The sequence below is a fragment of the Centropristis striata genome, chromosome 2, assembly GCF_030273125.1.
Source record: "Centropristis striata isolate RG_2023a ecotype Rhode Island chromosome 2, C.striata_1.0, whole genome shotgun sequence".
Lineage (NCBI taxonomy): Eukaryota > Metazoa > Chordata > Actinopteri > Perciformes > Serranidae > Centropristis > Centropristis striata.
Window position 1 is genome coordinate 4,576,457 of NC_081518.1, and position 15,021 is coordinate 4,591,477.

At 37.8% G+C, this 15,021-nt stretch overlaps 1 protein-coding gene across 1 annotated transcript in view; it reads left to right on the forward strand.

Annotated features, from left to right (window-relative positions):
* Positions 1–15,021, forward strand: part of dennd2b (DENN domain containing 2B) — a 78,032-nt gene that overhangs the window by 35,861 nt on the left and 27,150 nt on the right. The window contains exons 5-11 of the mRNA XM_059349261.1: positions 3,589–3,710; positions 6,611–6,826; positions 8,249–8,345; positions 8,521–8,565; positions 9,507–9,691; positions 11,979–12,088; positions 13,340–13,409. Coding sequence (XP_059205244.1) covers positions 3,589–3,710; positions 6,611–6,826; positions 8,249–8,345; positions 8,521–8,565; positions 9,507–9,691; positions 11,979–12,088; positions 13,340–13,409 — 845 coding nt within the window. The remainder of the gene's footprint in view (positions 1–3,588; positions 3,711–6,610; positions 6,827–8,248; positions 8,346–8,520; positions 8,566–9,506; positions 9,692–11,978; positions 12,089–13,339; positions 13,410–15,021) is intronic.

The window sequence follows — 15,021 nt, forward strand, 5'->3', positions numbered from 1 at the left end:
CCTGAGCTGACAAATGAGTAATCGAGTCCTGCAGGCGATATAAGATTGGCACCTTGAGACACTTTCTAACCAACTGAAAGACAAAAAAGTATAACACTTGTACTTGCAATTGTTATTTTGAATTGATATTGCTATATTCATCCACTTTGGAATGTTTCAAACACTTTCTGGATGTTTTTACTGCATGATCATACTTTACTTTTATTGAATTGAACCATTTTCCTCCATTGACCTTTAGGTATACATTGATGTTAGCAGACCATTGCTGAATAAATGTTAACAACAGAAAAGAAGGGCATAGTTTTAGGGTTGAGAAGATTTGAAAGAGACACAACTTCAGTGCAAAAGTAAAAAAAAACAAACCACAGTTTCCATTATTCGCTTCAGCTCTTTGGATTTTGAGAGTTTGGATACAAAAATCCCAATAAATCTCAACTGTGTTCATATCTCTGACAAACTACCACAGAAATGGCTCAGATTGAAGCAGCTGAGTAAAGAAACAAGAGTTCGGATTTATACATAAAAGAAAGAAGGATACACCTGATAATTATAGTAAAAATGTGTTCTAATAAGTGACTCTTGATATAATAATCATGTTTACTTTATTGCAAAGTATAGCAATGAAACTATGATCTTTTTTGTACAAATTTGATCTTGTTTCCAAACGTTTGGCCTGTAGCGTAGGCTTTTTGAAAGACATCAGATTACCTTATTGTACAGATAATGAGAACAATATTGCTAAGCTTAATTTATATATCACCTTTCACACATAGAGTGTAGCCCAGAGTGATGGGTGCAGCTGTCAGCTGTTCATGTCTTCATCATGAACCCTGCAGCATTAAAAAAGCATGAACAAATCTCAGGTTAAACGTGTCAATACTAGGCCGACAGAACCTGTAAATTACATGACAGTTTGTGAGCAAGTCCTGTCTGGATCTTTCCTGGAAAATGTCCTGGAAAGGTCTGGGAAAACGATTTCTTAACCAGAGTGGGAACCCTGCTTTGATTTTGTTTTTCTCTGCAGTAAAATGTGCATTCTCCTACGTACTTTCTCCAGTGTGGTCACAAGCAGTCTGACAGAAACGCTGTATGGTTTGTGGTGCCACCAAATGTTTTTACAAAACTCCAACCTGCTTTTCTGTGTACGGCTGAACGGCTCCCACTATACTTTAGCTCGGCCACTTTACGGGCTAAGCTGATACTGACGTTGCTGGTATAGTTTGTTTTGTGCCTCGCCCTGCCCAAAGAGTCCATTGTGTGCACAGAAATGTACAATCACAGTGTGCAGCTGAGGTGTGTCCACTCCCTGTGTAATACTGTGTGTCTGGGGGTGTGTTACACAGAGATCTGGATGTTTGTAATCAGAGCAGCAGATTAGTACCCTCCAGTACATAAGCAGCCATACAGACATATCATTTTCCCAGCAGGCTCTCATTACAGTATTGCTTCAGTTTAATGGAGTTGCAGCTCAACGTGGGGTCACACTAAGCCCTCTTATTCTGCTCCTTCAGCTTTAATGATGCACAGAACATCACTCCAGTGCGCTAATTTACTGTGTGGCACAACAAAACGCTCTGCAGATCCCTGGCAGTGTGGATTATGAGCACATGGGTGTGTGCATTTACCTCCGACAGGTTCAATAATTAACCTAAAAATAGGTAACTGAACAAAGCTCTGCCTGTAGGTTAATCTCAGATGATTTTAAAACACACACCCGTTGTTTGAGATGCTGAGTTCACCGGGTTTTCCACTAATATGCTCAGGAAGGAGGAACTCAGCTACCAAATAGATTTTTTTTCCTCCTTTCTTCCCCATTCTACTGACAGATAACACTGCTTTTCTTTCTTTTAAAAGTTCCCCTCATGCATTTCGACGCCATCTGGCTCTGTTTTTATTCTTCACTGTGGTTTCTTCACTTTCTCACAACCTTTTTCAGACCCTGCCAGAAAGCTATTCTCAGAGCACATGTCTGAATAGACATGGACTGTGGCGTTACACAAGTTTTCTCTTTATTGAAGTTGGCCCTCTGCCAGGTGACATCAGTGCGGGCTGTGCAGCGCTCTGTAAAGTTCCTTTTCTTTACTTTTCTGCTATCATTTCTGCACTGAAGTAAAACTATAAAGCAGTCTGCAAAGCCTGTACTTAGTGTAACTTCCTGAGATATAGTGATGTTTTTAAATCCTTCAACATTTGAGACCCAAGTCAAAGTATCAACTGTGTTTTTAAAACCTCATTGCTTTAGTTATTTTTGTAATTCCACAATACGTTCAAGCACATGGCATGAAGTTAAATTCCTTTTTCCACATTCTGGATGTTTTGCAAATATACACTACAGGCCAAAAGTTTGGAAGCAAGATCAAATTTGTACAAAAAAAGAGTTTCATTGCTATACTTTGCAACAGAATAAAGGTGATTATTATATAAAGAGTCACTTATTAGAACACATTTTACTATAATTATCAGCTCTTTGGGTTTTTATTGCTTAGACTTTGTGTTTCCTTCTTTCCTTAATGTATAAATCTGAACTCTTGTTTCTTTACTCAGCTGCTTCATTTTAGCTATTTCTGTGGTAGTTTGTCAGAGATATGAACACAGTTGAGATTTATTGGGATTTTTGTATCCAAACTCTCAAAAGCCAAAGAGCTAAAGTGAATAATGCAAACTGTGGTTTGTTTTTTACTTTTGCACTGAAATTGTGACTCTTCCAAATCTTCTCAACCATAAAACTAAGCCCTTCTTTTCTTTTGTTAACATTTATTCAGCAATGGTCTGCTAACATCAATGTTTACCTAAAGGTTAATGGAGGAAAATGGTTAAATTCAATAAAAGATAAAGTTGATCATGCAGTAAACACATCCAAAAATCCAAATAATCCATACTGGTTTTTAAGAAAGCCATTGTGAACAGAAAATCTAAGTTGCTTCCAAACCTTTGGCCTGTAGTGTACAGTACTATGCAAAAGCCTGTTTTGATAAGAGACGTTTTTATTTTGAAAGGACGAAAAGAGACTTCCTGTCGATCGTAAAACTAACTGGTGAGATTAAACTGTAGAGATAAAGTCAAGGTTTTTAAGAAAGCCATTGTTAACAGAAAATGTAAGTTGCTTTGGCCTGTAGTGTATACATTCACAATATAGAAAAACATGCATTGCAGCTGCTATTATAATCATGCATTTCAACACTAAAATCCAACTCTTCCCAGTAAAAGTCTAAGAAGAAGATCCTCCTCTGTCTCTCTCAGACAGTTGGCATGCCTGGACAGTGACTCACCAGCAGTGTTGTGTCCAGAAGTTTCAGCTGGGCCCACTGGGGCCTGTGGGGCCCACTGCCAACAGTAACTGTTTTGAAAAAAGGGAGTTCACTTGAGCTGGCAGGGAGTGACCTTTGACTTACCTTTCATGACTCATCCCTTTTCAGACTAAGCATAGGGAGGCCCTCATGTGCCCCTGACACCTTTTACTGCCCCCCGTTTACCCCTTTTGACCCCCACAGCCTCGTCTGCCTTCTGTCGAAAAACATCCTCTGTCTCTTCTGGACGGCTGACATTTTACCCGAGCTGCGCTGAATAATTCTCCCTTCGTCCCCACAGAGAAGGAGAACCCGTACGAGGATGTTGACCTGAAGCGGAGGAGTTTGGGTCGGAAGTCTTGTCTGCTGGACAGCAACAGATCTTGGACCACCATGGACAGGAAGCTGAACTCTCCACCTCAGGTAAGTCATAATCCTGCTGGGATCCTCAGCACTGATGTGTTTTCCTCCAGTAAACATAACACATGTGTTTTCCTGCGTTAACGCGAATCCCCTCGCTAGGTGTTAGCGCCTGGACAAGATCTTTTTAAAGAATCTCACAGCTCATTTGTGGCTCTACAGGAAACAGTCTGATATGTTTAGACCTTCACAGAAAGGGTTGTCTTTCCTCACTTAGACGCAGAAACACTTGTCTCACTATATAAAGGGGAGACACCAGTGGTGGAAGAAGTATTCAGATCCTTTACTTCAGTAAAAGTACTAATAAAACACTGTGAAATGACTCCACTACAAGTAAAAGTCCTGATTAAAAAAAGTTCTACCGTATTTATTACGGTAAAGTTCTGGCCACCACAGCTGCAGGTTTTTTACCGTAACAACAGTTACATTGTTGTAAACAACAGTTGTTTTTTTATCAAGAAAACCATGGAAAATGTCTAGATATCAGCTCTTAAATTAAACCTTTTATAAGCTATTTTTGTTGTTAGCATTATTTTTGTCCAAACAAATGTACCTTTAGTTGTACCAAGCATTAAAATGAACAATAATTTGAAGAAAACAATGGTCTAATATTTTTTTCCATGACTGTATTTAATGTTATTTATATTATATTATAAAAGTCCTGCATTCAAAACTTCCTGGAGTAAAAGTACAAAAGTATCAGCATCAAAATGTACTTAAAGTATCAAAAGTAAAAGTACTTTTTATGCAGAATTGACCCACTCACATTGTTTTATATATTCTAAATATATTATTGGATTACTATTATTGATGCATATATAAGTAGCATTTTAATTTCTCAAGGTATAAATCAATTTTATTTTCTGAACATACTGTTATGAGGTTTAATTTCAACAAATATCAAATCAATTTAAATTCATCATGTTTATGTTACATCTCAGATTGTTTAATATCTTCTAAATATATTATTACATTAGTATTATTATTGATGCATTTATGTAAGTAGTGTTTTACTGTTGTCAATGTAGGGCTCATTTTAACTATTTAATTACTATTACTTTATGTGGTTTAATTTATAAACATGCGTAATCTCTTTAAATTTATCATGTTTTTATGTTAAATCTCAACCTGAAAAGTAAGTAAAGTGTCAGCTAAATGTAGTGGAGTAAGAAGTGCAATATTTGCCCTTAGAATGTAGTGAAGTAGAAGTATAAAATTTCAAATGTGGTAAAGTACAAGTACCTCAAAATTGTCCTTAAGCACAGTACTTGAGTAGATGTACTTAGTTACATTCCACCACTGGGAGACACCAGTTGTTACTAGCAACAGAGTGGTTTAAAACTCCTGGAGCAGCTACTTTTTTTTTAGAATATAATGAAAGAACAACTGGTTTATCTGTTTGCAGTGCAGCAAAACAAACTTATGTCGTTCTCATAAGGAAGTGAGTCAATAATTGGCTTTTTTCCATCATGCCATGAGAAACTGATGTCTTCATGCTGCACATGACTGGACATGTTTTCACCACAACCTCGTTACGACACTGACACAGTTTGCATTGTGCACCTGCAGCTCACTGTGGCTGCTCCTTCTTGTTCCATTAATATCTGCAATAAATGCATTGCCGTAAGGTGAGAAATGTGTACGTCCAAACATGTGACTTTCCAGGAAATGACGAAAGGCTAGTAAGAAACCATTTTATTGCACTATTAACTTCAGACAAAATCTGAAAAAATGGCCTTGTCTCACCAAAAAACTACTGGATATTAAACCATAATTAATTACCTAAAAAAATGGTGGTTTGATTTAATGAAAATATCAAATTAATTCTGTTGCCTGACTGTCAGAGGTGGAAAAAAATATTCAGATCCTTTACTTAAGTAAAAGTCTAATAAAACACTGGGAAATTACTTCCTGAAAGTCCTGCATTCAAAACGTACTTAAGTAAAAGTACAAAAGTATCAGCATCAAAATGTACTGAAAGTATCAAAAGTAAAAGTACTTGTTATGCAGATGAACCCACTCATATATTCTAAATATACTGTTGGATTATTATTTGTTTTTTATTTATGTAAGAAGCATTTTACTGCCAAGGTAGGGCTCATTTTAACTACTTAATATACTTTTATGTGGTTTAATATATAAAAATGTTTAATCGTTTCATATTGATCACATTTTTCATGTTGAATCTTCACCTGAAAAGTAACTTAAGCTGTGAAAAGCTAAAGTAGTGGAGTAAAAAGTAAAATATTTGCCTTATAATGTAGTGTAGTAGGAGTATAAAGTTACATAAATGGAAATACTCAATTAAGTAAAAGCACTTCAAAATTGTGCTTAAGTGCAGCACGTGCACTGCAAAAAAGGTGTGTCCAAAAACAAGATAAAAACACTAAATCTGAGGGAAATGATCTTGCTGCATGGACAGATAATTTCACTTGACAAGATTTCTTAAATTAAGATTATTAAATCTAGAAATAAGCATGTTGAACGCTTATAATAATAAATTAACTCTTCAAACTCTTAAAAATATATTGTCTCTTTGCCTTGTTCTGTAATTTTACTTAATCATTTTCTTTTTCTATACTCATTTTCTATGTATTGTTCCATCAACCTGCCCAGGGACTACAGGTGGAAAATAGCAATCTGCTAGAACCTGTTAGCACAATGCATATTCTCTTGTTGTACAAAATTAATGTCTTATTGTGCGCTGTCCCTGTTTTGAAATCAATAAATTACAAATTACAAAAAATTACAAAACAAGATGAATTATATTGATAAGAAACACATAATTTGCAGTGTGAGTAAAGGCTCTTGGTTACATTCCACCACTGCTAACTGTTTATTAAAACGATTTAAATTAATGAAATAAACCAAACCTTTTTGTATTCTTCTTTTTCTCTGACTAGTTGCCTTCCAAACCCAGCAGCCAGTCCCTTCGGCTCCCCGGTCCGAGCGACAGGAAGAGCCACCGGATGTCCCAGTTGTCCAAACGCTACAGCCACGATGAGATGCTGCTCCTCCCCCAGCGGGGCGTCTCTACGTCACCCTGCGGCCTGCTGGATGATAGCCTCAGTAGCACCAGTGATACTCTGGCCTCACACAGGCACTGGAGGATCCCCAAGGTACACACAGCTAGATCCTACACAAACACCTATGCTAAGTCCTCGCAGAGCTCCGACTGTGTTCTCTTTCCGGTCCTGCTTCACAGACCGGCTCAGGTTTCTGTAGGGACCAGCTCACGGATCACTTCTAATTCCTCAGTTTGAAGAAAGCTTCTTAAACACATCGCTATGCCGCAGGGGCGCAGATGGGAAATTTTGAACTGGGGGGGACGAAGCTGTCAGCAAATGATTTTAACTCAATTAGTTATTTTTCCACTCTATGCCTTAACCCAAATATGTTTTATTTAAACATTTTTAAATAAACTGTAGTGTAAACAACAACAAACATATTTACATAAATAAATGGAAGTTTGTACATGAAATTCCCAGTGCAGCCAAACAAATTTACTGACTTGAAGCTGACTCAATGAAGGACCCAAAAACATATCTTCTCCTTTCATTACCAAATTTCTTGTCTGTACAGTCTTTTTTACCACAGGAGTTTTTTTTGTCAGAAATTTTTGTCCTAAAAGCCTAAATTTGGTGCCTCTCGCACATTCTAATACTATTCCATCTTAATCATTGCATATTTTAGAGAATTATTGTAAAGGAGAATAAGGGTTCTTCTATGTTTTATTTAAGGTGTCATATTTTGACAGTGTTCTTGTAAATTCTGTGGTGGATTCTGCTAACACATCCATGTGCTCATTTTTGAAAGCTACATGTGTTCGCTTTTATTTTGAAGGCGGCTCTAACATTTTCTTAGCTGAATGCCTTATGGTGTGTTTAATTTACACTCAAAGTCTGAACTTGGAGCAAGGAACAACGTTGAAAAATCTGACATTCATGTAGACCTTGAACGCACCATTAGCCGCTGGACTCTCTATGTGCTGCAATGTAAATAATCTAACTAAAGGAACATTAATCTTCTGTTTTACCGGCGATGTTTGTCGCTGAAAGTGGGGGGACGGATCGGGATCACTATGAATCTGGGGGGACATATCCCCCCGTCCCTAGTGCCATCTGTGATATTCATTCACTCATTCATGAATGAACTGAGCTCTGATTATTCAAGTAAAAATTAACTAGCTTGAGCTTGAAAAGAGCTAAAAATAACCTCCAGTCTAAGGTGAAATGTTTGTATTTGTATGTTTATTAGCACTAGCAAAGCTTTAATTTGTCACATGACCTCCAGGAGGCCATATTGAAACCCTATTTTGCAGACTTTTCCAAAGGAAACAGCTTCCCCCTTGTCCCTAGTGCTACGTTGGGTTTCTCTTGTGGTGCTTTTTCTCAAGAACTCTCATTGAAGCTTTGCAGTAACCCTTAAAGCACAGTGCTGTATTACTGTTGGCCAGAACAAACCTCTACGTCTTCTGTACTTATGATCAAAAGAAACTTCAGATCCCCCAACAGAGAATTTCCTCTCTGCTCTGTTTACAGCTGGTCCAGAGGATCAACTCCATTTACTGCACTAAACGTGGGAAGAAGAGGCTGAAGAAGCTCTCCATGACCAATGTTGAGACGGCATCTCTGAGAGGTAAGGCCTCTCTTTATTCCTCTTTATCCACTGGACGGATAAGTGAGTAAATATTTGCGTCCCAGCCACCCACATAGAGTTCTCACTGTGTTTCTCTCATGACATAAACACATGTTTGTGAAACTGCCCTCTGACCCGTAGAAAACCTTCTTGTCTGTCTCATGTCTGCCTCCAGATGACAACAGTGAGAGTGAGAGTGACTCTGATGACAGGTTCAAAGGTGAGTGACCGCAGCGGCTAGGTGCTACACTCGGGTGATATTTTCTCAATATCTGTCCGACAGCTTCCCAGGTTTGAGCGACCCTGTGTGACAGACCACAGCCACACAGTCAAACATACAACATTTATCACATACGAATGAGATGAAGTGATGTTTTCTCTCTTTTTTTGACACAATCTGAAGGTTAATAACCCTGTGAGCTCTAGATTTACATACTGTTTTAACTGTAAATTATGAATGAGTGTCTATTAGGGATGGGACTAATTAATAGATCGATTACTGGTCGTTAAGAATTTGGTCATCACATGGAATTTTTAATGTAGGTATTTTTAAATTTTAATCTTATCTCTGACTGCGTATCAGTATCACTGAACTGAAACACAGCCGAGCGTTCAGTTCTGTGGTGAATCAGCCAATGAGCTGATAATGAAGTTGGATAAAGCTACAGTTTGCAAACTGAAAGTTGCAATAACAATTATAAAACACACAGAAATACAAGAGTATCAATTTGAGCAAAACTATCTCACTGTATCAAACCTTGCTAGCATGAATTACTGAGTTTAACTTTATCCAAAACTTATTTAATCACAAAACACACTTAAATATGCAAGATTACTGTGAAAGCTAACCTCATGCCACTTCGGGGGCTAAAATCTCCTTGACGTTATCTTTACAGTTTAGTTAGTTAGTTTTACGATCGAACAGGAAGTCTCTTTTTGTCCTTTCAAAATAAAATTGTCTGTTATCAAAACAGGCTTTTGCATAGAACTGTATATATTTTTTATTATTTTGCCCATGTATGCATGTCTTTATACGTTATACATTATTTTTGTATGTATAAAAACTCAGTGATTAATCAATTAATTGATCGTTAATGTTGTAGATGCTCCAGTTGGCAGGTTTCTTCCCTAGTGTGTATTAATGTCCGCCTCCCTCCTCAGCTCACACCCAGAGGTTGCTGAAGCTGCAGTCCATCCTCCGCCGGGCGCCCAGCTACAGAACGCTGGAGCTGCAGCTCATCGAGTGGCAGGAAAGAGAACTCTTTGAGTACTTTGTGGTCGTATCTCTCAAAAAGAAACCCACCAAAAACTCCTACTCCCCAGAGGTCACCTACCAGTTCCCCAAGGTAAGAGCCTGACTCATTCCTCCAGAAAAACGTGTTTTTTTCCTCAAGCTCAGGAATTACAAATACGACATTTTGTGCCTGCATCACTGTTTTCCAGTAGCCTCGGTATATCCATACTGCCTTGCGCGCTCAATTTCATTTCGGACTGTGAAAGGGTCTGGTGTCTATGGCCGTTTCTTAGCCCTGTTTTAGGGATCCAATCACAGAACGGGGAGGGACGCAAAGACGATGACGTGTACTACTTGACAGAAGGGAGCTTGTAGTTTTGTAGTTTTCTTACGGATCCAACATGGCCGCAGCAGACGCAAAGCTCTCTTTGGATCTAGCTGTAGACAGTGTTCTAGATAGTTTAGAGCCAAAGTTTATTTTAAAAGAAGAACAACGTTTGACTTTACACTCCTGTTTCACCACCAAAAAGGATGTTTTAGCCTTGCTTCCGACAGGATTTGGCAAAAGCCTAATCTACCAACTAGCCCCGCTACCGCTAGCTGCTGTAACCACGGTGATCTGGCTACGAGCCGGGGGACAGCGGAGCCCCCAGAGACCCCCAGCAGCTCGTCTATTGACCATAAAATCAGTGTGTGGCTGAATGACATGAGGGGGGATAAGGCGTAAAAATAAATGATCTTGCAGAAAGCGAGAACTGGAGAAGCAAAGCAGCAAGCAACACTCTCTCACAGACACACACACACACACACACACACACACACACACACACACCAACACACCCGGTAGACTGTGAGCAGCCAGAGTCAGAACATGCTGCAGAAAAACGTTGCAGAAGCAGAATTGAGCATTTTAGTCTCAAAGTAGAGATGGGCTAGTCTGGCTATGTAAACATCAATTTCTGTCGCTCTACTACGTCATCTGGTATAACTGATCTGATTGGCTAAGAGCTACCTACAGACGCTTTTGATAGACATTCGTATCGCCCAATAAACGGCTCTGGAGGATTGTAAACCACGCCTTCTCTACGGAAAAATGAATAGGTGGTCTCCAGACTATATCTCATTTGTGATATAGTCTGGTGTTAGCCAGGCTAGTTTTCTAGAGCTTTCATTGGATAAAAGCTACTTTATTATCATTGTTTCAAGCCTTAATGCCGTTTAATGCCATCAAAACTTTCTTGACATACTTTCTGACTCTTATTATTGTCTGGCAATGACGGAGATGAATTGTTGATTTTCACAAGCAAATCTAATCCAGTTAAGTCGTATTCACACAGTCTGGAAGATGTAAACGTTAATGCCGTGGATAAAACGGGCCGGTGCCGTCTGGAAACAACGTGTTGGAGCAGGAGTTGATTATGTACTGAAGGCTTCCCAGAGTTCCCCCACTCTGAGCTTTAAGTCACGGATTACAGCAAAAGTGTGTATGCTGAAAATGCCGATTATATTTACAACAACAATATTTATGTGAGCCTTTCACACTTGATTGTGCAGGTTGTTGACAATTTAAACTGAATGGGCAATAAAGATTTGTAGCATAGAGCCTGGGGAGTCTTGGGAGCCTGTTTATAGTTTAAAAATAACCAGGATCTGTGGCAGGGAAGTGTTTTTAGTTATTCAAAGATATATTTTAAAGTTATTTAAGATTTGGTTCAGCAGAAGGGGCCCCTCGGGAGAAGTACATCTCTGCCAGCCGGGGAAACACTCGCTGCTGCTGAGTTAATAAGAACGGAGAGGCCAAAGGTTTCACCTCTATGGGAGGAATGGAAGTCTGGTCATTTATTGGTCACGCTGACATCCACAGGGATCCTGGAAAAGGAGGACACAGTTATCTGAAGAGCAATGAGCTGACTGAAACTCCTCTCCTCTCCTCTCTTCTTCTTATTTGTTTCACGGCACCAATATTTTTATACTGTATATTCATATTTATTCTGCACTGGAATACTACTCCTTACAGTTTTTCTCAATTGCTAAAACACATTTTTCGAATCCTCCTGTCCTTTTCTCAGAATTGTAAACACAAAACTCTTTTATCACACTAGATTCACACAACAGGAATAAGTGTTTTAGCAACTGAGAAAAATTGTAATACATACTCCTTCTTTTGACACTTTTTTTATTGTATTTTATTGCTTGAAGTATGCCTAGGTTGTTCTTTTTATTTAAATGTGCTGTTATTGTCTCTGTATGTAATGCTGCTGCAACACTGTAATTTCCCAGCTTGGGATAAATAAAGTCTATATCTCTCCTCCTCTCCTCTCCTCTCCTCTCCTCTCCTCTCCTCTCCTCTCCTCTCCTCTCCTCTCCTCTCCCTCCTCTCCTCTCCTCTCCTCCTACAGCTAGAGAGGCCCACCAAGCAGATGAGGGAGGCCGAGCAGAGACTGAAAGCCATCCCTCAGTTCTGTTTCCCAGATGCTAAAGATTGGAGTCCCGTGTCTGAGTATGCCAGGTATGACTGACAAGCTTCCTAATTCAGTGTCAAATTCATTATAAATTACTCGTCTATTACAGTTTTTCTCAATTGCTAAAACACATTTTTCAAATCCTCCTGTTCCTTTTCTTAGAATTCTAAACACAAAACTCTTTTCTCACACTACATTCACAAAACCTCTGATTCTTTTAGCAAAACCATCCCATCGTCTCAAAATAGTTTGACCTTTTCTCAAAACCAAACAATGTTGTCACATCTTGAACTAATTGGTCAAAATTGAAAAAATGCTGAGCAGTGCTCACAGGCATGTAGCTCATGGAGAAATGTTTATTTGTCACTTTAAAGTACAGAACATGCATTTTGCTGCTTTGTGCTGTACTCAAAAGTAAAAAATAAAATAAAATAAAAAAGATTGCACAATCCAGTGGATTCAGCATTTACTCTGCATTGAAACATACAGGTACCGTGAAAAAAAATCATCCTGAAATTGACAAATACAAATGAAAGTGTACAGCCTACAATGTACTGTAAAAGGTAAAAAAACAACAACAAAAAACAGGTCTTTGGCCTGCCTCATGGTCATGCCATGCACCAGTACATGGTCAATGACGGTAGCCCCAATTTCATCAGAAATTGCCTCTCTTTGTCTCTCCCTCCTCTTACACTCACTCGTCCTCTGTGTCTTTGATCCATTGTTGTCATGAGCTTGCAGAACCAACCTGCTGCACTCTGAACTGGCTTATATTGGTGGTCATGTTGTCTTGACATGAAGAGAAACAAGTGTAATCAATTTTGAATCGTTGTGTTCACTGGATGACCCACGTGTTTCATTTGTGTTCATGTTTTGTCACTTGTTGTTACCATTATGTATCACAAGTGCATCACAGTGACAACTGTGTCTTATTGCATGAGAATTGTGTTTAGAGTTTTGCAAAAGGAACGACTGAGATCTGCATATAGTGTTTTACTAGATGAAGATAGTTTATAGTTTTGTCAAAAGGATGTTCAATTCGGGGAATGACTTTAGATAAGTGAGCAACTGATTCACACAACAGGAATTAATGTTTTAGCATTTGAGAAAAACTGTACTATAGGGATACATACCAACAAGAGAACAGTCCAAATAAAAGCAGCAGGGGCCGAGATAACCTGACTTTAAGCCTTTAGAATAAATAAAATAATATATCAGCTCAGTAGCATTTTTAACAGAGTTGTCTAAACATGTCTTTGTGCTGATTCTCATGTGTCTTCATGTGTTTGTTGCTACAGTGAGACCTTCTCCTTCATGCTGACCGGAGAGGATGGCAGCAGGAGGTTTGGGTACTGCAGACGCCTGCTGGTAAGCCACGTTCAGCCTCATCCTCTGCTCCCTGTGCACCCTGCTGAGCCCTGCTTGTTGTGACAGACCTTTTTTTTATGTGAACATGTGATATGGTTTCCCTGCGGGGCCATGGATGTGTTAGATGACCATCCACTGTGGCAGCAGGAAACAGAACACATTAAGCAAAAAAAGGAAAGGAAAAAATGTGGTAATGGGGATCGGCTGCTACTGTAAATGTAAACTCACATTTCATTTGTTTATTTGATTATAATTTACTGTGAAGTGAGCCAAATAAACAAGTGAAATGGGAATATTTTTTCCTCCTGGACTTGAATATTTGAGATGTACTGCCTCCTCACCACATTTTTTTAAAATATGCTAATTAGATTTTTGGTTATTATTATTATTATTATTATTATTTATAATAAACGATTATTATTATTATTATTATTATTATTATTATTAATAATAATAATTATTATTATTATTAATAATAATAATAATAATTATATATATATATATATATATATATATATATATATAATTATTATTGTTAAGTATTATTATAATTATATTTGTATTTTTTTTTCTATTATGTACTACCTCTTCACTACATTTAAAAAATATGCTAAATAGATGTTTGGTTTTATTATTATTATTATTATTATTATTATTATTATTATTATTATTATTATTAATAATAATAATAATAATAATAATAATAATAACACAAAATAATAGACAAACATAATATATACGATATAATTATAACAATAATAATACTATTGCTATTATTATTATTATTATTATTATTATTATTGGTATTATAACTATTAATATTATTATTACTAATATTATTAGTATAACATTTATTATTTTTTCTATTATTTAGTGTTATATATAGTCACATGTGTATCTTAAAAATTGAGTCAAAGAAATACAGTAGCTGCATATAATTTAAATATTGTCAATTCAGCCATAGAGTCATAAAGTGCATAAAAAGGTAATAATTCATGGTAAGAATCCAGTTAGGATTGAGTCATTGGATTTAATGAGTGTTTCCCAGGAAAGGCGAAACAAAGAGAAACCATGAAAAATCCGAACTTTGTCATTGTGGAGCATTTCCTCTTCATAATGAGGCCGGAGAGCGCTTTGATGTTTTTTTGTTGAGCTTCCCATTTAGCTTGCGGCTCGAGAGCATGACTGTGTGGGATTCTGTGAATGTGGTGGTGATTTTCTGTTTGCCTTTTGGTATTTCTGAGCATGTTGACAGTACAGCAGCGTGTTTGTTCTCAGAGGTTTTTGCTGGGAGGGTTTTTTTTTAACCGCTGTGCATGTGCTGGATAACAGCCGGACGTCTTCTTAATTCTTTGACCAGATAAATATGTTTTCAAACTCGATCTGCTCTCTTGATCTGAGATTCATCTTGATAGAGGCAGATTTTAATGAAGGTAGAGGAAGAGGTGAGCTGCTCTCCTCCAGTGACTTTGTTTCCTCCTCCCTGCTGTCTGACCAGTCGTTGGCAGTAACCGAGCATTCCTGAGGACTTGAATCAAGCTCCACATAGTTGATTTAATCATCCATTTGGAAAAGCGGAGGAGAAACAAGAGGAGAAAATTGTATACCTAAT